The sequence below is a fragment of the Otolemur garnettii genome, unplaced genomic scaffold (assembly GCF_000181295.1).
Source record: "Otolemur garnettii isolate 467f Iridium unplaced genomic scaffold, OtoGar3 scaffold00016, whole genome shotgun sequence".
Classification (NCBI taxonomy): Eukaryota; Metazoa; Chordata; class Mammalia; order Primates; family Galagidae; genus Otolemur; species Otolemur garnettii.
The window spans coordinates 10,721,319-10,746,747 of NW_003852411.1; the positions used below are offsets into that span (position 1 = coordinate 10,721,319).

The 25,429-nt window shown below is 39.7% G+C and overlaps 1 protein-coding gene across 1 annotated transcript in view; it reads right to left on the reverse strand.

Annotated features, from left to right (window-relative positions):
• The window catches only part of LAMC1 (laminin subunit gamma 1), a 129,665-nt gene that overhangs the window by 24,141 nt on the left and 80,095 nt on the right, over positions 1 to 25,429 (reverse strand). Inside the window, exons 2-14 of the mRNA XM_003785640.3 lie at positions 22,223 to 22,527; positions 18,274 to 18,404; positions 14,741 to 14,907; positions 11,371 to 11,559; positions 10,141 to 10,258; positions 9,741 to 9,839; positions 9,514 to 9,650; positions 8,937 to 9,059; positions 8,656 to 8,845; positions 7,557 to 7,669; positions 5,390 to 5,611; positions 5,086 to 5,274; positions 439 to 684 (exon numbers count right to left, since the gene is read on the reverse strand). Coding sequence (XP_003785688.1) covers positions 439 to 684; positions 5,086 to 5,274; positions 5,390 to 5,611; positions 7,557 to 7,669; positions 8,656 to 8,845; positions 8,937 to 9,059; positions 9,514 to 9,650; positions 9,741 to 9,839; positions 10,141 to 10,258; positions 11,371 to 11,559; positions 14,741 to 14,907; positions 18,274 to 18,404; positions 22,223 to 22,527 — 2,229 coding nt within the window. The remainder of the gene's footprint in view (positions 1 to 438; positions 685 to 5,085; positions 5,275 to 5,389; positions 5,612 to 7,556; positions 7,670 to 8,655; positions 8,846 to 8,936; positions 9,060 to 9,513; positions 9,651 to 9,740; positions 9,840 to 10,140; positions 10,259 to 11,370; positions 11,560 to 14,740; positions 14,908 to 18,273; positions 18,405 to 22,222; positions 22,528 to 25,429) is intronic.

The following is a 25,429-nucleotide window of genomic DNA, read 5'->3' on the forward strand; positions in this document are numbered from 1 at the left end:
GATAGCAAAAGATGCAAGTCACCCGAGAGAGATACTAAATATAAATAATTCCAAGGCCGTAGACTTTTTAGACTTGTGTTGTTCCAGTAAGGTAGCCACTGGGCATATGTGGTCATTGGGCACTGCCAATGTGGGTGGCTAGTCTGAATTGAGATATGCTACAAATATGAACTACACCTTGGAATTTTGAAGACTTAGATAAAAGAACATATTTCATGAATAATTTTTCACTGATAACTTGTTAAAATGATAGTATGTTAGATACATTAGACTAAGTAGAATGTATTAGAATTGATTTTACCATTTCTGTTTATGTTTTTAATATGGTGACTAAAAAATTTTATATTATGTTCAGTGGTTTGCACTAAACAACCCTAAGTATTTAAAGAGACACACATAAATTCTCAGAATAAAAGAATTTGATCAATAGCTGATTACCTCTGCATTTGTCTGCTGGATTGGGAGCCAGGGGATTTCCATAAAATCCATCTTTGCACCGGTCACAATAGAAACCAGCAGTGTTATAGATGCATTTCAGGCATTCTCCTGTCAAGCGATTGCAATTTCCAACTGCATTGGGATCGATGTTGTCATTGCACTGGCATGGGCGGCAAAGCCTTACAGGGCCATTGCTACCCAGAGGGTCTCCAAAGTAGCCATCATCACAGAGCTCACATCTCTTACCTGGGGATGAGACAATCTGATGTTATGAAAGAAAGGTTCTTAGACATTTCTGGAATGCTACTACTACTGGTTAAAGACAGTCTACCATAATCATCAGTTGCAAATGACATGATGCAGTGGAGGGCAGAGCACCACCAGTGGGTGGTAGCCCTGGTATTGGGCCAGACCAGCACAGTGATCTTGAACACATCTCTATTTCCTCATTGGAAAGGAAACACCTGATTTGCTTACTTCACATTAATTGTTCTGACCATCAACCAAAATCATGTATTATAGGTGCTCTGTAAATGAATCAGGCCAAAGATTCATAAATCTCTCCAGTCTTAAAGGATGGCACGTTGATATATATTGTTTGGACAGAAGACAGTAAAAAAGATGAAGTGCCACTCTAAATACACTTGTTATATGTCTCTCATACAACAGGGTGTGAAAAAGCATGTGCTAATCCTTGTTGATCAGTGTTAACTGGTGTAGAATCAGAACATGTTAAACAAGAACTTAGAAATCATCAATTGCCACCTGCTTCTATTGCAGCTTAGAGAAGAGAGAGGATAAGTAACTTTCCCACAACCAAGCGAGAGGAAGAGAGGCAGAGTTAGAATCAGGGCTCTTTCCACCATATGAAAATCACTGCTTCTCATCCTTCCTTTTCTATTTTCCCATCATTTTAGCTCAAGTTGAGCTCTTGGTATCTTTATAGCCTACAGGGCCTGAATTAGCCTAACATTTGGGGAGAGTAAGAGATTTTCTTACTCAAAATCAACACATACTTTTTGAGAATCTGCTATCTACCAGCACTGTTCTAGGTCATCAGGATGATGTTAACAAGGTTGACAAGGTCTCTGCTTACACTGCAGTCAGTGGAGACCAATAGATAGACAAACAAACAAGATTTTTTTTTTCAGATAGGAATAACCATGAAAAATTTAAACAAAACAGAGCAACATGATAAAGTGAGGGTGAGGGCTACTTTAGATTGGGTGGTTAAAGAAAGTGTCTGAAAGAGACATTGGACAGCTACAGAAAGAGAAGAAACTAGCTGTGATAATATCCAAGGGAAGAATGTTTCAGAAAAACAAGATGAGCCATGAAAGCAGTGAGACTCAATGTGTGTAGGACCAGGTAGGTCACAGTAAGGGATTTGGACTTAAATTTAAGTGCCACAAGAAGATAATGGAGGATTTTAAACACATACTCCTGGCATGTGTTTAAAAAAATGTATTCGTATTTGAGACGATTTTTAAAAGGATTATTCTGGCTTCCATGTGGAGAATGGATCATAAGGAATAGGTGAAGCTACAAAACCCATTAGCAATTCTAGGACAGAGGCCAACAGTGGTCTGAACCAGGGTGGTGGTAGTGGAGTTGGTGAAAAGTGGTCAGATCTGAGATAGAATCAATATGACTGACTGATCATTTGGGGAAATGAAAGAAAAAAAGAATCATGTATATGCCCTAAGGTCTTAGCTCGAGCAGGTTAATGGTAGCATATTTACCCAGATGAACAAGACTGGGGAAGGAACAGATTGGAGGTTGGAGAAAAAGGGGGAAAATCAAAGATTTACTTGGATTCGCTTAAATTTGAGATTACTGAAGTGATACGAATTAAGATCACAGCAGAACACAGTCCATAAGTTCAAATTAGCATGACTTGAGGAAGTTTAATGAAGGTACTATTTATAGAAGCATGGGCAGTGTAGGGGAACCATAGGGAGAGTGCAGCACCTGGGACAGGCTCCATAATCCAAGCCTCAAGGGGTGGATGGAGGGGGCAGTTACCAGCACCTAAAGTTAGAACAGCTGTTCAGAGCAGGCCTACTGCCAAGAGCTGCGAACTCTGATTTGGGGTCATGAACCCAGAGGACCCCACAGAAAGGGAGCCTTGGAATAGATACACTGCTCCCATCCTCTTTCTCTGTGATCTCCTGTATGTGCCTCCTGCTTCTGAACTCAAGTAGATCCTGATTTGATGTATTACAGTGCACACAGCTCTCATCAGGTTAGACAAAGGTACACAGCAGATGAGGAGGGGCAGCAGAAGGCTCCTAGCCTACCAGCCGAGTGGAGGTGGAAGGAGAGGTCAGAGCTGAAGATGCAGATTTTGCTACCATAGGCATAGAAAGGCTTTTGAAGTCTGAAGATGAGATGTGATCACCTAAAGGAAGACTAGAGATCAAGCTGACACGAAAGCCCTTGGTTGAGAAATAGAGACAATCAAAGGATACCCAAAAGAAGAGGTAGAAGGAAAACAAAGATAGTGAAGTGTCACAGAAGGCAAGAAGAGAAAATGTCTGGAGCAAAGGGAACAGAAAACAGAGTCCAGTATTGCAAAAGACTGGGTAAGAAGAGGACTGAGCTGAACAGAAACTGTAGTTGGGGCAGCGGAGGAGGGGAAGAAACAGGACATTGGATAAGATAAGAAGCTAGGATGCTCCCGGTCTCTTAGCAGGCAGACTCTCACCCAAGATCCACCTCCAGATCAGAATTAAAACAGGCTTTTAGGTTTGCTTTTCATCAGATCACTTAGCTATTCTCAATATGATCCTTATTTTAAAAGTTTTGATCCTTTTGAATAAAAACTTAACAGAACTAAAATCTAGTGGAAAAGCTCACTCCAAAATAATCTTTGCAGCTAAAGCTAAGTTTATGTACCTCTCATGTAACTTTGGGCAAATGAGATACTTTTGTTAGCCTTAGTTCTCCTTATCTTCCCTTCTCTCCATTGGGAAAGGTGTTCTCCCTTCTCCTCTAACACTCTATGTATGTTCTTTTATCTGAATTAACCATACTGCATTAGAATTATGTTTCCCTTTGTAATTTTAGCATCTCAAGAATAGGGACTATTTCTTATTCATTTTGTATTCCCAAAGATAAGCACTTAAATTTGTTGGAGAAAAAAAGGGAATTGTAAGTATTTCTTTACCTCAAAAGACTGTTTTAAAGATTAAATTACATGTAAAAGCATACCATGCATAAAGATCTCAGTGGCTATCAGTATTTGTTCCTAATTTCTGACAGTCTTCTAAACAAGGAACATCTTACTTCCTATCTGCAACTTCTACTCCTTTATTCAGCAAATATTTATATTCATTCAACAAATACCCATGCCTAACACTGTTTTAGGTGCTCTAGTTTGTGCACAAGTGAATCTGCATTAGGGATTTGTGCTTGGTGCTGGGTGGGTCAGTGGAGAGGTGAAAAGATGGACTGTTTTGATGTTTCCTAATAAAGGCTATTTTTATAAGCAATAAATAATTCAAATTATCAGCTTATATTTGTTCATTTTATTTTTAATGTTTTTTATTTTCATGCTCTCTAGCAGTATCTTTTGAACAAGAAGCTTGTACTGGAGTCGAAGTCTGTACCTGAAATGCAACCTGAACCTCTTGGCTTAGAGGCAAAGTCAGTTAAAGAAGGGGACCCTCTACCATAGAGCTGCAGTGTCCTCAGAAGTCAGCATAGGCAGCTCGTGGAGGAGCCTGGAGAAATATAGTTTTATGTTCTTATGAAAAGAAAATCAGGGCAGCACCTCTGGCTCAGTGAGTAGGGCGCCGGCCCCATATACCAAGGGTGGTGGGTTCAAACCCGACCCCGGGAAAACTGCAACAAAAAAATAGCCAGGCGTTGTGGCAGGTGCCTGTAGTCCCAGCTACTCAGGAGGCTGAGGCAAGAGAATCACCTAAGCCCAAAAGCTGGAGGTTGCTGTGAGCTGTGATGCCACAACACTCTACTGAGGGCGACAAAGCAAGACTCTGTCTCTAAAAAAAAAAAGAAAGAAAGAAAAGAAAAGAAACACCCAGAATGGGAACATACAAAGCTCTCTTTCTACATAATATACTTCCCTTACCCTCCTCCCCCCAACTAAATGTGGTAGACTCTGCCACATGGAAAGAACTATTTAGAGAAAGAATTTAAAGAATTTAAAAAGTTACCACTTTATATAAAGAATTCCAGGATAGTCCCACAAACTAAAATTTGAGGTTCTCATCTTATGGGAGAGAATATATCATAGTGATCATTATATCTTTGGAGCCAGACTACCTGGGTTGAAATCCCAGCTCAACCAATGACTAGCCTTGAAGCCTTAAACAATTAATGTAACATCCCTGTGCCTCAGTTTCCTTAGGTGGGAATAAAAGCAGAACTTACCTCATAAGGATTCATGAGGCAGTACATGTAAAGTGCTTAGAATGGTACCTGGCCACAAATACTCAATTCGGATCAGCTATTATTAAATGATAAGCATTTGATGAATCCATAATTAACCTGTTTCCTATAAACTTTTGCCTACGAAACCTGTAATCACTAAACCAAACAAAAACTAAAAAACCCCCAAAACCCTTTGCCCCAGGTCTTTTTGTAGGATGGAATGCTAAAAGTAGATGACAAGAGCAGACATACCAGTGGTGCCAGTAGGACAGTTGGTGCACACCACCTCCTTTGTCTTGGGGACAACAGCACAACTTGAGCCCCCAGGACATGGACAGGGTTGACAATCAGAGGTGGTGCCCACAGTTGAATCTCCATAGTAACCATCATTACACTTCTCACAGTGGGGCCCAGCTGTATTGTCTCTGCAGTTACAAACACCTATTTGGAGAGGAAGTGTGAGAGATCAGGCAAATGTATAAATAAACAAGACAATGAGCTTTTCCTACCCAATTGCTAAAGAGTCAGGTCCAGCAACTGCCAAAGATCACCTCACCTGTCTCAGGGTCACAGGTCTCACTGTGTCCATTGCAGACACACAGCACACATGGACTGTATGGTCCAAGGCTCGGAGTTTCTCTTCTATAACCCGAGAGGCACATCTCACAAAACTGCCCTCCATATCCCACTGGACAGGTGCAGGACTCCACCCAAGTTGCAGGGACCCCAGGCCCAGGGCGAGCACTTGTCAGTGTAACATCATCCAAATATCCAGCACCTGTGTCAGCATGGAAAAGAAATGCACTAAACTGGGTTGTTTTCCAAAATCTTGTGAAAAGTCAGTAACACTAAAAAGTAGCCAGACCACAATTCCAGAGAATTAGATGAAATTCCAGACATTAGCTTAATTCACCTGTTGGAGAAAGTAGTAAGAAAAGAGCATTTAGAACAATCATGCGGTGCCATGTGCTAAGTATCTGCAGCAGTGATATAGCAAACTTATATTTTCATACACACAGTGATTTGTCAGATTTTACAGTTCTCCCAGTTACCAATGTGAAAATAAAAAGCACTGGACAATCATTTGGGGCAAAAAGAGAAATGAATAAGAGTGTAGGGGAAAAGAAGAGTGTAAGTCTATAGCCATTAAAACCAGTGTTTTTGTTCTTTCGCCAGAAAAGCAGACACTTAGAGAGTTCAATGATAAGGAAGAAGGAAAAGTCAAAAGGTAATACTCAGGTTATATTTTTTGCCCTCCACAAAACAGCAAAAAATAAGTTCTAATACCCAGGGCTATTTCTTACAAAATTCAGTTATTCCAAAACCTTTACCCATACGTCACAGTGCCTTCCCATTTCTGTAACAGAGGAAACTTTAGGTTTGCTTAGATCAATGGTTCCTTCAAGCCAGTGGTGCCCTCGATACATAAGTGGAAACATTCCATGGGAGAGGCAGACCTCAATACCATCACCATGTTTTCCTGGTCTCTTCCAGTCTAATGCTTAAGGTGTATCTTTCCCCATGTTATGAAATACTACTTGGTGTGTACAGAATTAGAAGGCTGACCACCTAAGGCTGAAGGACATCTCTTCTATTATTGCCTTAAAGCTATCTTCTAATATGTTTCTGGACTTTTTGCCCAGTGAGATCAGGATTTATGTCTTTACTAGTTAATGTATTTCCAACTCTAAACATTCCCCATCCTAAAAATACTCCTTTAATCTTGTTCCTACTCTCAAATCTCTTTTCTTTCTCTATAGCCAAACTTCTTAAAAGAATGTTATTTCTTTTTTATTAACCTTCAAATTACCTTTTAAAGTACTGCAATCTAATTTCAGTTTCAATACTTCTTTAAAAAGAAAAAAACAAAAACTCACCAATGATTCCTAAATCACACCATCCAAAACCCAATGGTGTTATTTTCCTAAACCTTTTGTTTTTCTTCCTTAGAATTATTTTTCTTCTTTGGGTCACAAGGCATAGACCTTGACTATGCTTCCAGGATTCCATCCTCTTTCTCCTTTTATATCTTCTGTCATATTTCCAAGTTTATAAATTATTGCCCATATGTTGACAACCTTCTAAACCTAGACCTCTACTCCTAATCTCTTTCTAAGCCCCAGATCCATATTTCTAACTGTTCATGAGACATTTCAATCTGGATATTCATGCAGGACTCTCCAAAGTCAACACATCCCAGCTGCCGAGGCCACTCTAATGCCATGCCAACATTGTGACGTCAACTCCCCAAACAGCTATAGATTAAAAAAAAGGTCCTCATTCTAAAAAATTTTTAAAAGAGAAAAAATTTTAATGACTTTTAAAAGCCTGTTCACCTAAAATTATAACAAATGTTGATTCAATAATTTATCGTTTTTAATAATTTAGCCAATAGTTCAAATGGCCTGGTTATTTCATAGCAGAAAATAAAAATAAATGAAAATAAGCAACCTGAACCAGTAGAATTATAATTATATACAATGTAACCTCAATTAGCTTATTAATTATAAAACGATACTATTTACTAATGCTAGCAAATTTTTCCACTGGGTCCTTGAAAGTAGTTAAAAAATGCATTGTTTTTATATATAATTGATATATAATGTGGTCTTTTACACACTTCTCCATGTTACTTTATTACAAGAGAGAAACTTCTGCATTATCACAGATTGTTCTAACTAATCATCTTCTTAAATAACTCTCTAAATTATATTACAACTTACTTCTCTCGCTATATGTCCCACGGATCTTGATAGATGTCAAATTGTTTAGGAGCTTCTGAAATTCAAAAGGGGTAAGAGTAGGTCTCCAGGGGTAATCTGTTGCTTCATGGAGCCTGGAGAGAAAGAAAGGGCCACAGTAACCTTTGTAAGGATTATTCTGGATGCTGAGAAAGCATTTCTTATTCACTAATGCTACCAACAATGCAATGCTGACAATCTAGTCAAATAAAAAATGAGACTACTGATTTGATAGTACAACTGGAAAAGGTACAAATAAACAAAGGAAGGCTTCCTTTTACAAAGTCACCATGGTAACCCAGAAGTCTTTCTTTTCTTTCTTCCTTTCCTCCATTCTTCTCTTCCTTCTTTCTTTTTTTGGTAGATGTTTTTCTTTTTCTTTCTTTCTTTCTTTTTTTTTTTTGAGACAGAGCCTCAAGCTATCCCCCTGGGTAGAGTGCTGTGGCATCACAGCTCACAGCAACCTCCAACTCCTGGGCTCAAGTGAGTCTCCTGCCTCAGCCTCCCAAGTAGCTGGGACCACAGGTGCCCGCCACAATGCCTGGCTATTTTTTGGTTGCAGCTGTCATTGTTGTTTGGCGGGTCTGGGCTTCGAATCCGCCACCTTAGGTGTATGTGGCTGGCACCTTAGCCACTTGAGCCACAGGCACCAAGCCAGAAGTTTTTCTTAGCATACACAACTTGATGGCTTCATGCCTATAGCTCAAGCAGCTAAGGCGCAAACCACATATACCAGAGCTGGAGGGTTCGAATCCAGCCTGGGCCTGCCAAACAACAATGACAACTACAACCAAAAAAATAGCCAAGCGTTGTGGTGGGCGCCTGTACACCCTGCTACTTGGGAGGATGAAGCAAGAGAACTGCTTAAGCCCAGGAGTTGGAGGTTGCTATGAGCTGTGATGTCACAGCACTCTACCCAGGGCAACAGCCTGAGGCTCTGTCTCAAAAAAAAATTAATTAATTAAAAAAAAGATTCTTTAAAAAAAAAAATATATACAACTTGAGGCCAGATAAGCTTAGATTAAAAAAAAAAAGTTCAGAATGCTGGTTGCATCTGATTTTACAAAGAAGGCTATCTTACCTGAAGACATATTTCACAGTGGTCTCACTTGGGTAGGAATTACCCTGAGCAATCAAAGGCACAGATACTCTTAAGCCAGCTCCCTCAAGCACAAGGTCTTCAGCAGAGAGGCGGGTATCTCGTCTGTCCACTCGAAAGGAGAAGGTGAGGTTCTGACCATAACTCAATAGCTGTTTGCCCAAGAACTTTGCTGAAATGCAGATCCATGAGGGACAAGAATGTGAGATTTGAGACTAAACGGAAGTACACAGTAAATCAGAGTATTTTCTAGCCTTACTCACCGGGAGCAATGAAGTATCTAGGAAAGTAGCTATCTGAGATCACAGCAATATCTTGCCTCTCAGAGGACCACTCAAGAGATGCTTCAGAGCCATCTCTTTGTTCCACACGCCACCCGTCCTCATCTGCAGGCAGACGATAAAAACATAAGCACTGTTACACTGTAAACATCTTGAATGCAGGTACTCTATATACCACAAAAATGTGTAAGATCACACACCTGTGTGCAGAAAGTCACCAATAAAAGTTTTTGAATAAATGAACCCTACAACACTCCCTATATAGGCTATACCCCTCAAGCTGTTTTGACATTATTACTATTTATATAACATTTGTATTCAGTATTCATTATGGTAAATTCTAAAACCATAAGTGTTTTCATTAAATTAAAAGGCCAAACAAGAAAAAATATGCATATTAAATAATAAGTAGTACCACCATCAAAAAGCCCTCAAAGAGCTACTGTCTAAATATATGTGTGTGTGTATATGTGTGTATATATATATATATATACACATAGAGAGAGAGAGAGAGTCAGTTTCACAGCTCTAGGGGTTTGGGAGATGAGGTCAAAATTACCAATCTGAAAGGTAGAGGAGATAGAATAAACACTGTAGCCGATGGCATTTGTACACACAGAAGAATGCCCAAAGCAGAAGCAGGGTGTACAACCCCTAGGATTAGATGACTCCAGATTAAAATATCCAGGTTTGCATCTAAAAAAGATTAAGACACAATCAGTTACTTTAACTCGAAATATGATAACAGAGAAAAATATAATACAGCCAGAGAGAAGAATGGGCTACCTTTCACAATTAAAGCCTTCCACATTGTCTTTGCAAACGCATCTTCCTGTTTCAACATTGCATTCATCTATGCTGCCAGAGGGATTACAAGAGCATGGCCTATTCAATGGAAAATGGAATAAAACAGAGAAGAGAGAAAAGAAATTTCATTCTTAAAGTCAAGCTTTTGTTTTACATGTTGATTTTAAAAAGCAAACACATATAGAACCAAATGAATTCTAAAGTCATTTTTACTTTTGGACTTAGTTTCAGTCTAAGATAAAACCAAACCCCTCAGACATCATTACAACTAGTCTTGAATCTTGCTAACAACTGTTATGGGTAAAATGTTCACTAAACCACAAGATCTGGTATTATAAATTGAGCTCAAAGTCCTTCTTCTGGTCTTGAAAACATTTACCTGCATCCTGCCTCAGTGAGAGAATGGAATCCAGGTTGGCAACGGTCACACTTGTCCCCCATCACTCCCGGCTTACAGCTGCATCTGCCATAACTATCACACTGTGTGCTCAGAGAACCTACAATTTAAAGAGCTCACTGTCAACCACAAATCCAGACAGATATGAAAATTAAATCAATATATGGAAGAAAGATGATCGGTAACTAAATGCAATGCCTGAGAACCAATATGTAATCTCTAGATGGCAACAGAAGGAATAAAGATCAAATTTAAAATCAGAATGCTCTCAAAATCAAACTCTTTCAAGCCATATTTTAATTTTCCAGATAGACTCTAAGACGAATCTAGTCATTAATGATGAAAAACACAAATCATTCGGCATCCAACAGTACACTGCACACAAGACCAGTCACTTCTCTATGAGCCAGCATAGCTTGTGAAAACCATATCTAGAATTTAAATGTACACAAGCCCAAACAACAAAAATAAAGGTCAAATTCTTAAAAGAATAGAATGGTGGGCTCGGCGCCTATAGCTCAACCGGCTAAGGCGCCAGCCACGTACACCTAAGGTGGCGGGTTCGAATCCCCAGCCCGGACCCGCCAAACAACAATGATGGCTGCAACCAAAAAATAGCCAGGCGTTGTGGCGGGCGCCTGTGGTCCCAGCTACTTGGGAGGCAGAGGCAGGAGACTCGCTTGAGCCCAGGAGTTGGAGGTTGCTGTGAGCTGTAATGCCACGGCACTCTACCCAGGGGGACAGCTTGAGGCTCTGTCTCAAAAAAAAAAAAAAAAAAGAATAGAATGGTGTGGACTCAGAATGCTGTGCATCTCTGGACACATGCTAACACATGAAAATGGCTCAGCCCTCTAAGGAGATTAGACTAAACAAAATCATTAACAAGGAAGAACTCCCAAACAGCTAACTTTTTATAATCAAAGTTCAAAGAGTCTCTATGACCTGGTTGCTAATTATTTATAGAACCATTACTCAGCATCCCCTCCACACATACAACAACACACGCACACTTTTATATACACCCGAAAATCTGAAAGTTCAACATTAAGGAGAGTGGAAGTGTGAGGCAGATCTGAATCATTTATATGTTACAATAATATACACACCTCACCACATGGCTATGCGAATGCCAGGAAACAAAGCTTTATTTTCTTGGGGTGGAGAGGCAGAGAGAACTCATTTTATATTTCAATTCATTTTCCCATCACTTACCAACAGGACTACAGTGGCATGGAGAGCAGGCTTCATTGTTCCCAAGGCGGAAGAAGTTCTCTCGGCACCTGTCACAGTTGGCGCCATCTGTGTTATCTCGGCAGTTGGTGCAGTGGCCACCATGGCCAGTGGAACGGTATAGTTCAGGGTCGAAGTAGCATTCCTGTGATCGGCCATTGCAGTCACAGGCTGTTGGCCAAAACATATGAGTTATGTCAGATCCATGTTCCTTTAAGGACAGCATTTTAAAACACTAACAGAAGACCAAACCATGATTCCCTACATCTTGGAGACAGATAGATGGTGGAAGAATGACCACCAAGTATACTATTTGTTAAGAATAAAAACCAAAACAACATTATGTCAACAAAGGGTTTATGCAGCCAGATTATCAGTTTACTAAGAAATGTTCCTCATTATAAAATATAGTACCATCATAATACAAGGAATTCCTATACTTAGAAAACAATCTGCTTTCCAGGTAGTTGTTCATATACAAGTAAAAGCCAAGTCAAATTACAATTTTTCCAAATCTTTCTCCTTCATTCCAGTATCAACTCCAAGAACAAGGTGCTATTTTATAAGCAGGCTTTAATTTAACTTAACTTTTTAGGACTCATAGGATTCAAATACCTTAACATCCTAACTTTCAAAGTGCCAGATTACTTGCATGTTCAGACTAGAGTAATATGAGGCACGTGAGTTAAAATTAATGCCTCTGTAGATGGAAACAGACATAAATGGAAATCTAGATGTTCCAGATCTACCTATTTACTCAGGAGCCACAATCCCAATTGGGTCAAGTGTTGAGTGACTATATTCCCTATGGGGCACAACCATATTTTCAGAACAAGTAAATGTGGTCACAGTTAATTCTTTGGTTTTTTGGGTTTGTTTTTTTTTTTTTCAGTTTTTGGCTGGGGCTGGGTTTGAACCCACCACCTCCGGCATATGTGGCCAGCACCCTAGTCCTTTGAGCCACAGGTGCTGCCCTAATTCTTTACTATATTTATATTATAATGTTTTCCCCATAATTATTGTTTCTGCACAAAATATGGACAGTATTTTGAGCACTAAATAAAAAGTAATTTGTATTTGGTTTCAGACACAACAGGACATTTACTTTTAAAAAATATTTGAATATGCAAGTTTTCTTTTGTTTTTTCTCCCTTTCATTTATAGCATAATTTAAAACTTTTCAAAAAGAATTTGAATTAGTACAGCATAAGTAAAAATTTTAAAAGCCTGAGTTACTAGCACCAAAAATTAGGTTTTGACAAACAACCCTTACCCTTCTTCAAGAGCTGTTTTTCCTCCCTCAAGCTGCCCTAAATTATTCCTCATCTACCCAGCCCACCTGAATGGTCTGAACAATTCCCAGATCTACACAGTTCCAATCACACAGTGTGGGCGGCGCCTGTGTCTCAAAGGAATAGGGCGCTGACCCCATATGCCAGAGGTGGTAGGTTCAAACCCAGCCCCAGCCAAAAAAAACCCGAAAAAACATAAAAAGTAAAAAATAAAAGAGATACTGCCCCCCCCCCCAAGAGAAGGCAGCTGTAATTTCCTTTCCCCTTGCCCAGCATCCTGACAAAAATGTGATATTGCCACGACATCCTGACACTTCGCTCCTGGAGGCATCACAAAGCTGAAAGGACCAAGGAGGCTTGGCACCCATAGCACAGTGGTTATGGCGCCACCCACATATATCAAGGGTAGCGGGTTCAAACCTGGCCAGGGCCAGCTAAACAGCTACAACAACAATAACAACAACAGCAACAAAATAGCCGGGAATTGTGGTGGGCACCTGTAGTCCGAGCTACTTAGGACACTGAGGCAAGAGAATCACTTAAGCTCAAGAGTTTAGGCTCGGCGCCTCTGGCTCAACTGGCTAAGGCGTCAGCCACATACACCTAAGGTGGCGGGTTCGAATCCAGCCCGGGCCCGCCAAACAACAATGATGGCTGCAACCAAAAAATGACCAGGCATTGTGGCGGGCACCTGTGGTCCCAGCTACTTGGGAGGCAGAGGCAGGAGACTCGCTTGAGACCAGGAGTTGGAGGTTGCTGTGAGCTGTAATGCCATGGCACTCTACCCAGGGGGACAGCTTGAGGCTCTGTCTCAAAAAAAGGAGATTGACTTGGTTCCTCATCAAAGTCCTTCAACTACAGTGCCCAGGTCATTTGCTATTGGTAAGCTGGCAGTATTTGTTTTTCTAGTAATTTCTGGACAGACTCAAAATATGACATCATTAAGCAGAAAACTTTTCAGCACACATGTCCATTTAGTTAGATGCCACACCTTAGGAGTACTTCATTTTTTTTTTAACCATTATTTATCATATGGATTCTAATCTAACACTGAATATTACATTTCAGTAATAGAATTAAAGAAGCTCAAGCAAGGGTTTATAAATGCCAGAGGAGGCTATAAATTTTATTTGCAAATCTAAGATTTGTTGAAGAAAAAAAAAGATGAATAAGGAAATCTGTTCTAGGCAGCTCAGTGGAAATAACCAGCAATCAAAATATTGGTTTGTTCTCAAGGTTTCTGCCAATAATTTGTGCAAGTTCAGAGTATGTTCTCTCTTACTCTTTTATTTCCAAGATAGTACAATAGGAATATTTGTAAGAACATAAGAAACTTACAGCTGCTTTAAAAGTTTTATCGTTAAGTTCTTTGGCAAATCATGATTACACGGTTTCTTTCTCCTGAAATTTGTTTATCTCTTCAGAATAAACCATGGCATTATAAAGGGATAAATAATGTCTTAATTTTTTCATTTTACTCTTTTCCAGGAATCTGAGGACATACTCTTCCTCCCAAAGTCACCCAACCTCTCCAAGAGAGAGTGGGAAATTCTTCCTACTTCACTCTTTAAAGATAAAGGAAAAATAATTTTGAGAAATGACCTTTTGAATGGCAGCCTAAGGCTAGAGCTCATTGTATGTGACACTTGATAATCAATGACCATGGCTGCCTCAGTAAATGAGCATGGGTGAGAAAAAGAATACTTTAAAAGGCAACAAAGACCAGACTAGAGAAACCATTTTCTAGAAGAGGCTGTACTAACACAGAATTTGGATCTAAGCAGATTTCCAAATCTTAAAGACACTGTTCACACTCTGGCATATGTGTTCATGATGGAAACACAAAACCAGCCCAGTTGGCCTTAACAGCCTGCTGCCTTCTTTTACGATCTTCCTCTGATATGCGTGCTAGCTGACTATTCTACTTTCTCAAATTATGGGAAGAAAGCATGGCCTTTGGAGCCTTCTTTTCCAGGAAGAATAAAGAAGGCACCCATTCCTTTTTTCACCCTCAAAAGTCCTCAAGACAACAGAGCACAGTGACACCAAGGGGCACTCACGCAGGCATTCGCTGGCACTTTCAGCCGTTGCTCTCCTCCATGGCCGATCATTGAAGAAAGGAAGACACTTTTCACAGTCTACTCCATACGTATTATGTTTGCAGTTACACACCAGCTTGTCGAATTCGTTCTTTATACACTCGCTTGCATGTCCGTTACATTTACATCTGGGGAGAGAAGAGACATGCCAAAGAATGGAACTGCCGTAAAGTCCCAGGAATGCATGTAGACAAACTAGGTACACAGAGAACTAAAAACAGTCTAAGAACATTTTTGAGTTTCACCATTCATGTCAACTCAAGAACTGAGCAAGGTTAAGTAATGACAGTTTGAATTCCAGGAATAAAGAAAAATTAAACAAACAAAAAGGTAGCTTTATTTAACAAGCTGGGGTATTAGCCAGACATGAAAAGACAGCCCCAAACAATTTCTGAGGGTATCTACAGGATTATTTCCTGAAGTTAAAATGTGTGTCAAGAAGAAGAGAGTGGTGGTTTAGGAAAGTGTATACCTAAAGCCAGGATGCCTGGGTTTGAAACCCTGCCACATCACTTAGCAGTGTAACTCAACCCCTGTGCCTCACCTGTAAAACTGGAATAATGATAATATGCCAATTTCGTAAGGTTACGGAAGGGAAGATCAAGGAGTTGCTTTATTTATGTGCTCAGGATGGCAGAGCTGTGATGTGTTCCCTCAGTTACTTCCTTAAAGACAGCAATCAGTTTCATGGGTTCACTACCAATTAATATTAAAACACTTCAGAATCATCTATTGCAATTGTTCTCAACCTTCCTAATGCTGTGACCTTTAATTAGTTCCTCATGTTGTGGTGAACCCCAACCATAAAACTGTTTTCGTTGCTACTTCTTAACTGTAATTTTGCTACTATTATGAATCATAATGTAAATATTTGATATGTAGGAGACCCACAAAGGGGTCATGACCCTCAGGTTGAGAACCACTGATATATTGTGTGTCAGAGTGAGTCCCAAATTTAGATCTCCAGCTCTCATCCTTCTCCAAAGCTCTTATCTTTGCTGTACAAACTTAGATGACCCCTAAGGCCTAAAATTTTTCCTGTCTACCAACTACACCCATCAACTTTCCCAAATTAGCTTATCTTTACTTACTGTGAATAAGTAAACCTTAAAATCATGATAACTAAACCTTAAAATCATGTTTGACTAAACTAAACTAAACTCCTAATAACTAAACCTTAAAATCATGTTTGACTAAAGTTCTGATAATTCTTCCTTCACGATAAAATGCAACCAATATGTCTCCTTCCATTTTGCTGTCTCCAGAGTGACCTTAGGGGTTTGTCACCTAACATGCAGACAGCATCATAATGGGAATATGATTTCTCTCACTGCACTCTACTTTCACCCTGCTTATACACTAATCTTCCTAATCCACTGTTTTGGTATCACAGCTCTATTCCAAAAATTGTGCCTTATTTTTCATTGACATTCCCATCAACTTTCACTGAGCATCAATCCCATACCAAAAACAACACAAGCTTTTGAGACCCCAAAGTCTAACATAGGGGAGCTAAGTCTAAGCTTGTCTAAGACTCTGGTCATCAAATTATCTTTGCATTTACAAACTCTACAAATTCATACAAAGATTTTGGTTATGTCAAGTAAGTTTATACTCTCCCATCTCTAAACTTTCGTTCATGACATGCCCATGCTCTTGCACCCAACCCAGATACCTTCTTTTCCTTATTCGAATCCTACCTATTCTTTAAGCCTCCAGCTCAGATCTCATCTGCTTCTGATATTTCTGTATCATTCTTGATATGTGGTATCTTTTCTATTGCTGCTTGATCTTTTTATTTAAAACATGTGACTATACTAGTATTTCAATTTTCACATACTCAACCATCGACTATACTATTCATTTTTGAGATCCAAGACTCTCAGGGCTCCACAGAGAGTCAGTCTTGCCTTTCCTTGGTAACTTCACAGTGCCTATCATGGAGCTTTGCACTTGAACAGTCAATAAAAATTCACTAAGTGTGTTGATTTGACAAAGTTTTGAAAAACCTAATTGCTTAGTTTCCAGATATACATTATTACTCAATAAGGACTGTCACTCCTACCCTTGGTAAAGAAAAAGTCTACCAATCTGTGGTACAGAATAGAAAACCTAGAGATGAAGCCAGTCTCGTGTCACCATCTGATCTTTGACAAACCAAACCAAAGAATACACTAGGGAAAAGAATCCTTATTTAATAAATCGTGCTGGGAGAATGGTTAGCCACACGCAAAAGAGTGAAACTGAATCTGTACCTCTCACCATTTACAAAGATTAACTCATGCTGGATAAAAGATGTAAATCTGAGAGATGAAACTATAAAAACTCTTGAAGAAAGCATGGGAAAAACTCTTAACAATATCAACATAGAGAAAGAATTTATGAAGAAGACTCCAGCAGCAACTGAAGCAACATTAAAAATAAATAAATGGGACCTGATTAAGCTAAACAGCTTCTGCACAGCTAAGAACACAATAAGCAAAGCAAATAGACAACTTTCAGAATGAGAAAAGATATTCCCAGGCTATGAATCTGACAAAGGGCTAATAACCAGAATCTACAAAGGACTCAAGCAAATCACAAGGAAAGAGCAAACAATCCCATTAAATCAATGGGCAAGAGACGTGAACAGAACCTTTTCCCCAGAGAACAGACGAACGGCCAAGAGACACATGGAAAAATACTCATTGTCTTCAATCATCAGAGAAACCCACATCGAAGCTGCTTAGAGATATCACCTAACCCCAGTGAGAACAGTCTATATCACAAGGTCCCAAAGCTGCAGATGCTGGCATGGGTGTGAAGAGAGAGGAACATTTATATGCTACTGGTGGGAATGCAAACTAATACAGCTTTTTTGGAAAGAAGTATGGAGAATCCTCAAAGAGGCAAAAATAGACCTTCCATGTGATCCTGCAATCCTATTACTAGGTTCTATTCAGAAGAAAAAAAATCATTTTACCATAAGGACATTTGCACTCAAATATTTAAAGCAGCTCAAGTCACAATCATCAAGATGTGGTAATAACCCTAGTATCCAATAACTCGTGAATGGACTAATAAACTATGTACACCATGGAACACTATTCAGCCATAAAAAGATGGAGACTTTGCATCTTCTGTATTTACCTGGATGGGTTTGGAGAATACTCTGCTAAGTAAGGTATTTCAAGAATGGAAAATCAAGCATCCCACGTACTCAATACTAAGTTGAAATGAGCAGATTAACAACTATAGGCTCATATGAGAGAAAAACACAATTAAATTCAAGAAGGGGGAAGGAAGGACTTAGTAAGTTCCCACCTAATGGGTATAATATACCAGTATATGGGATACTTCCTGGGTGAAGGACTCTGCTACAACTTGGACTTTACCTTAGAAATGCAAACAATGTAACCTAATTATATGTACCCTATGAACCCCAAATTTTTTTTAAAAGTCTTTGTATATGAAAGCTCCCATAAATTTTAAGGTTAATTCAATAGTTTTCTTACCTGCCACCCACAGCAAAATCAGAGATTGCATAATAATAGGACTTGAGAACTTTGGGGTCATTAAACACTTCATCTCCAAAAGTGTTCAGGCGATTGAGAGTCACTCTGATGTCAGTGGCAGTTACCCATTCCTGTCAGGAAGCAGAAACAGAAACATAAAACAGAAGTAGGAGTGAAGAGACATAAATGTGAAAAAATGCTCTAGTTAATTTATCATTTAATCTATGTCCTCTTCTAGCACTACATCTACTATAATATTCAATAACTTCTTTAATTTTCTAATGTTTTTCTCCTCTTTAACTCCTCCTTTCTTAGATCTAAGTTATTACTTTACTACTGAAAGTCTCAAAAAGCAAGGATGATACCAGTTTCTTCAAAAGGCTGCTGAGAGGTTTCAGGAAATATACATATAATGCCTAGCACACATTAGGTACCCAGTACACACATCCTGTCTCTCCATCCTGTACCCACACCCCACACCCAGTCAGAGAGCCAGCTCAGAGCTCATGGAACACCACGCTTACATTATATTGGTCATGTCTGTTTTGTAACATCTATCCCTCCCTGCGGACCCAATCCCCCACTGACACATCTAGGGGAGATACTCAAGGACACTAGCCTGAACCAATCAGATGTAGTCTGTTTTTGTCGGGACCCTTCCCACATATCACTTTCTCTGTGAGGCCTTGCCTGGCAGCCCCATCTAAAATTATTATCCTTCCCAAATCCTTATTTCCCTTCCCTGCTTTATTTATGTCGTCTGTTTCCACAGGTACTTTCCCCTCTCCAGTTGCTATATAAGCACCATGAGGGTAGGAAATTCTCGTCTGTTTTGCATTGAGGTTTCCCTAGTGTTTAGCATATAATAGGTGTGCAAATAATATTTGTTGAGTGAATGATGAATCTGAAGAAACCACACTGCTCACATTGGTAGGTATATCACGATGGCAGAGGACAGGAATGGGGGTTGTATAGTCTTTCCCTAGGTTTTATAAGATCTAAGCCTTTTCATTGAGCTAATTTTAGTAAGATGATTGCATGTGTGGTAGATTGTAATAATAATGATCCCAATGAATCATGTCTGCCAGGGTCCACACCCTGTGTAGGCCCTTCCCATGCTGACTCTAGGCTTGAGTTGTGACTCGTTTTGCTTAAGGGGACATCAACAAACATGACACAAGCAGAGGCCTGGTGTGCTTGTGCATGGGGACTCTCACCCTCTTGGAAAACTTGTGTCATAATATAAAGAAGCCTGGCCTAGCCACCTGAGGATGGAAGATGCAGGGAGAGAGCTGACCTTTGAGGTTAGTGAGCCCAGGCTAACACTGAATTATGAGAAGTAACACACCATGGTTCAAACCACTAAGTTTTGGGGTAGTGTATTACACATAACCACTCAAAGATACCATTCTCATTTTAAGTCAGAATCACCTTCAGAGACTAACAAGCAGCTGCAGAGGTGCAGACATCTGCGTTTTCAGAAGGCTCCACCTGAGACTGGGAGGCACGTGCTTGATTAAGAATCACTGCCTTAAACCATGCAAAACATATGGCAGATAGAACACAATGGAGAGCTCATAAAAGCTAATCTTCATGCAGTTTTCAAGTATACTTAGAAAGGAGAAGAGACAATGATTTCACTGAATCCAAACTTGGAACTCCAACAACAGCTCCCACTCACGGCCACAACAGTAGGAATCTTTTAGTCATCTATAAATAGCTAATCATATCTCTGTTTTTAATGCTTATTGTATCTTCTATAGGCTTTATCTTTATCATAACTATCCTTGAAAGAAACTCAAAGGCTGAAGGTAAACCATTGTTTTCATAATGGGCATCTTAAGAACAGAACATGGGGCTAGACTTCTTTTTGAATATCAGTTCTGCCACTTAAAACGTGTGATTTAAGACAAGTTATATCCTTTCTGAGCCTCTGATTTCTAAACGACATGTATAAAATGTAAATAATAAAAGTATCTACCTTACAGAGTTACTGTGAGGATGAAATGAGTTACTATACTTAAAAGGCTTAGAACAGTGCTTGTCACATTACAGCACACTACAGTAAGGATAATAATAAATGCTTACTATTTTTATTATAAATAAATACATTACTCATATATAGTGAGGGTCTCCTCCCTCTCCTAGGAGATTGCAGCTTCTGGAAGGAGGCCAATGGAACAAAGAGAAAGAAGGACGCCACCCTCTCTCCCGCCTCTTCTCACTGTCAGATCAGCTAAAAGTCAAATCAGTTCAACCCCCTTGGCAACTGGATATCAGAGCCAGGGCTCTTATATCCAGAGACACATAATTAATGTTAATGCACAATGAAAACAACTGACCAAATCTATGCAGCATTTTTACCACATGCAGTCTCATTAGTTTCTATAGCATAAAGAGCAGCAAACATCAGAATTCTTACAGATGGGAAACTGCTCAAGACAGGCTGATCAGTGACAGAAAACTAGTCACAACTTTGAACCACCACTCTTTCCCACTGACTACGCTTTTGCATCTCCAGACAGGAAAATACAGTAATTTTCTGCTGAAAGAAACAAGGCTAGCAAATGTTTGCTGGCTAGTCAACTTAAAGAGTAGTATTTGCTGATCACCTCTCCCCAGGGCACTCGATCATCTGCTTTTTAACCTATAAAAATCTGCCATTCTTTATGCCACTTATTTTGAACATGGCTTTATCTCCATTGCAAGAAACACTTTTCTGATAGGCCTTAACACACTCGCCACTCACCACAACCTCAGAGTTTACTGAGTAATTGCAAACTCATAACCTTCTAGCAACATACAGAAATACAATGGAGGGCAGGAACTGGACCCACAGATAAATATATTCTCATCCTTTGCTACTATCCAAAACAATACAGCCAAATTAGAAAAACAGTCCTTGAACATAATAATAAATTAGAAAAACAGTCCTTGAACATAATAAATTTCAGAGAGAAAGAACAAGAAGATACAAAGAGGAGAAAAGCCCCAAATATGAGGGATTCCCAATCTAGAAACTGCAAATGCTTTACAGCTAATGAACTAACATCTGAAAACCCATATCCAGTCTTATCTCAGTCAATCAGTATAGATTTTGCCCATTTAGATAATGAGTTTAGCCACATGACAGCAGTGTCTCCAGTTCTGTGTTAATGTGTTGAATGTGTCATGAGACTCATTAGTTGTTCCATATGAAAAGCTTACAGACATCTTAGCAATCTATAAAAATTCTGTTATGGTGTATAAAGAATATGCATATAAAATTCAAGAGAAAAAGGGAATCTTTAATTCTTTCTATTGTTCAATAAGGAATGGTTTCTATCATGATACTTAAACACAATACCATGGGTACTTAAATAATACCCTGTCACTCACACACATCGTTTTGGGTAATGAGGAGTCTTCATAATGATTTGATAACATTGCCACAAAAACCCAACCAAAATTTCCTTGTGTACTAATGAAGTAAGTTGGCATTCTTCAATATCTTGCTTCAATTGTTCCTCCTTGCTAATTTTAGAAAATATTTTTATTTTGTCAAGTCAAAGAGGAAGTAAGGAGGAAGAAAACAGGGTAGATTAGGTCAAACACCCTCTTCAAAAGGTTAGAAGCAAAATGTTTCAACCTTAAGTACCAAGATTAAAGTTAAAATCATTCAACTTTTTAAAAAAATTGTGAAGTTTCTATCCCAGGATACATTTGTAAGAGGGTAAGAAAATAAGAACAAACATCATCCAGGCAGTAGGAACAAAATGACTTTGCTTTCTTTCACCTTGTAACAGTACCCAGGAGAGCAGAATGAACTCCAGCTGTCTGTGCTGCTGAAGTAGACCTCACTCTGATCCCCACACCTCAGAAGTGGGACTGCAGGCCCCTGTGCAATAACTTCCCCGCACCAAGTGTGCAGCAGAACTAACTGGCTCCAAGTCAGCCTGAGAGAGCCTACCTGCAGCACCGGGCTATTGTCAAAGTTGTAGGCACTGGGCCTTCCTTCTAGGGTGGAAAAGGCCACATTGCCTCCTGTAAGGGGAGAAATGTCACTGAATTCATCAGTGCACAAGGCCTGCTGCTCGTCCCCTCCTGTCCTGATGAAGCCACGGTTTGCCTTTGAGTAGGTGTTCTCACAGGAACCGCTGTAGTACTGGTAAGGAATCCAGGGCCCGTCTTCCCTCGTGCGCTTGTAAATGGCAAAGCTTTCTGGGCGGCTTGTATGAAACTTGAGACGAACATAGGTGATGTCAAAAGCTTTTCCTGTGGGACAAACACATCAGAGTTCAGAAGTCATATGTATAAAAGCAAAGAGACACCTTCTATTCCTAGTTTGGTTTGGAACTTAACAAATCACCCTCTGCACAATAGACTAAAAAGACCCAGAACACACAACATATTGGTGATGCCCAAAAGGTTATTCTTCTTCTTCTTCTTTTTTTTTTTTTTTTTTGGAGACAATCTCACTTTGTCACCCTTGGTAGAGTGCCATAGCATCATAGTTCATAGCAATCTCAAATTTTGGGGCTCAAATGATTCTCTTGCCTCAGCCTCCCAAGTAGCTGGTACTACAGATGTCTGCCACAATGCTCGGCTATTCTTTTAGAGACAGGACAGGGTCTCTCTATGGCTCAGACTGGTCTCAAACACCTAAGCTCAGGCAATCCACTTGCCTCGGCCTCCCAAAGTGCCAGGATTACAGGTATGAGCCACCACGCCTGGCCTTAAAAGGCCATTCTAAAACTGGAAACAGTGCACATTTTTCCACTGGGTCCTTAAGTTGGCTCATAAAGTTCTGTTTCACAATATGCACTGCTGAAATTTTGTTTGCAATGAAAACTGGTAGCATGTTAATGCTGTACTTATACTATTAAATAAAATAAAAAATTTAATGAAAAGCACTTTTATTCTTTCCTGTGCTTCAGCAAAAGCTTAATTAAAACATAAAAAGGAAATATATACTGACTTTGCAAAAGGGTCTTCTGAGTATTTTCAAGATTTTTTTAAAAACTCATTCTTTATTAACTATAATGTTAGTCTTGATACTAAAAGGAAGAATAATACCAGCACTATTCTTTTACTAATCTACCAAGTTAAGACTCAGAAATTTGAGAAAGGGAGAACAGTGTTTGAGAGAGAACAGAGAACAGAATAGGAAAGAAGAAAAAATTCTCCCTCAGTACCTGGACAATGAGAGAAGAAAGAAGGACGAAGAAGAAGAGAAAGGTTTAAAGAGGTTATGTCTGAATATGTTCAAAATAGAATATATAAAAAATGAGCTTTGAATAGGGAAGAAAAGGGAAAACTCAATGGGCCACTCCTATGGAAGAAGAGTCACTGGGTCGGATATTTCCCTGCAACCACCAGAGTAAGGCCTTATGATCAAGATGGCTTGGCTGCTAGCCAGCAATGCATCAAGTGGATAAAAGAAATAATGTGCATCTCGTTTTAATTACCACTCATTCACACATTGGGTCCTCCTATGTCTGACAAAATCTGTACTTTGGTACTTTTATGTTACAATGAAGACCAGAGTTTAGTCAACAAGTATCTGTTGGGCACACTAAACGGTCAGCCCTACGCTATGTATGTTAGGAGATAGGATATGTGAGACATAAGAGGTCCTGGCACTGATGGGTTTATAGTTTTCCCCCTCAACTGAATAAACTCCTCAGGAAGAAGCAAGCTAACCCTCTCCTACAAAACCCACTGAACAGGAGCTCCCTCTCAAATGTACTGAGGAGAGAACTCTACAGTTCCTTGCACCCACTCATGCCTAAGAGACAAGGATCCATTACTCATGTGTGGCCTAGATTCCCCTTAGCTGCATCTCTGGCTTCCTGATTGAGTCTCACTCCCCACACTGCTCAATCCAAGACAGTATCCTGCCTCTGTGCAGGCTGGGGCCTGCTGCTGTCCCGCTACAAATCTGGAACTAAGTGTGTGAGGTCAACTCCGGGGAGGAAGGGTGTGAAAAGTCCATGTAAGCTGTGTTCAGGCTACATTTCTCAACTCATTCTTTAAATAGATATGATAAGCCATATCAGACTATTTCTGAACTGGTCTAAGTCTTAGAAAAGGTTTGATTAATTCTCCCCCATATGCATGAAACACACTCACACGCATAGGACCCTAAACACAAAGACATGTGGCATGATGGAAAGACAGAGAACTAGGCATTTTGAGACCTGAGTTCAGGCCCTGGCACATTCATTTACTAGCTATATGATTTCTGTTCCACCAGTAGTTTCTCCTCTGTGAAAATGGGAATAATCCTTGCCCCACCTACCTCAAGAGCTATGGGGTCAAACCAAGATATTCACATGCTTGATTAATTATAAAATTCTATCTACAAATATAAGGCATTATTATAATAGAATTTACGAAGAAGATTCCTGAACCAGGATCCTGTTCACAGGTAAGAGCAACTGTACCGGGGACTACCAAAGGACAGTATACATACACAGCTCTTCTACCTAGGGTGCAGGGCATTTTGCCTGGACACAGGTCATACAAATGCTGTTTATATACCTAGCTTTAAAAGAATGAAAGTTTAACTGGTACCTCTTTATTGTGTCAAAAATATCAAGACATGACCTTTGAATGAGGGTGGGGTTATATAGTACAGTATCTGTGGCATTCCAGAGACTCAATATCTAAGACATTCCAGAAGGATAAAACAATTTGATTTTACTTAGGAGTAGGTGGCTTGGGACGGTCAAAGGCTTACTGACTAATCTGTGGATTACAGATTACCCTTGCGTTCCAACTCTCTCTCTACCTTTCTGCTATCTCAGTGTTCTTTAGTAACCCAACCTGCAGCAGTCTGGACCAAATGAGAGACGGTAAAATGGATCAGGTTATCCTATGCTCCAGACCAATGCCTAGTCTACTAAGCCACACTCTGACAGAAATGGGTATATGTGGCTGTTCTCCTTGAAACCACACTGCACAGCCATGGGTAACAAAATGTCCAGAAAGCAATTTTGCTATAACTAAACTCTGTAAGCAGCCTACCTTCTGGTGCTATTCTGACCTTACTGGTACTGAGCCTCATTTTCAGAGCTGTATTTCTTTTTCTTTTTTTTTTTTTGAGACAGAGCCTCAAGCTGTCCCCCTGGGTAGAGTGCCATGGCATTACAGCTCACAGCAACCTCCAACTCCT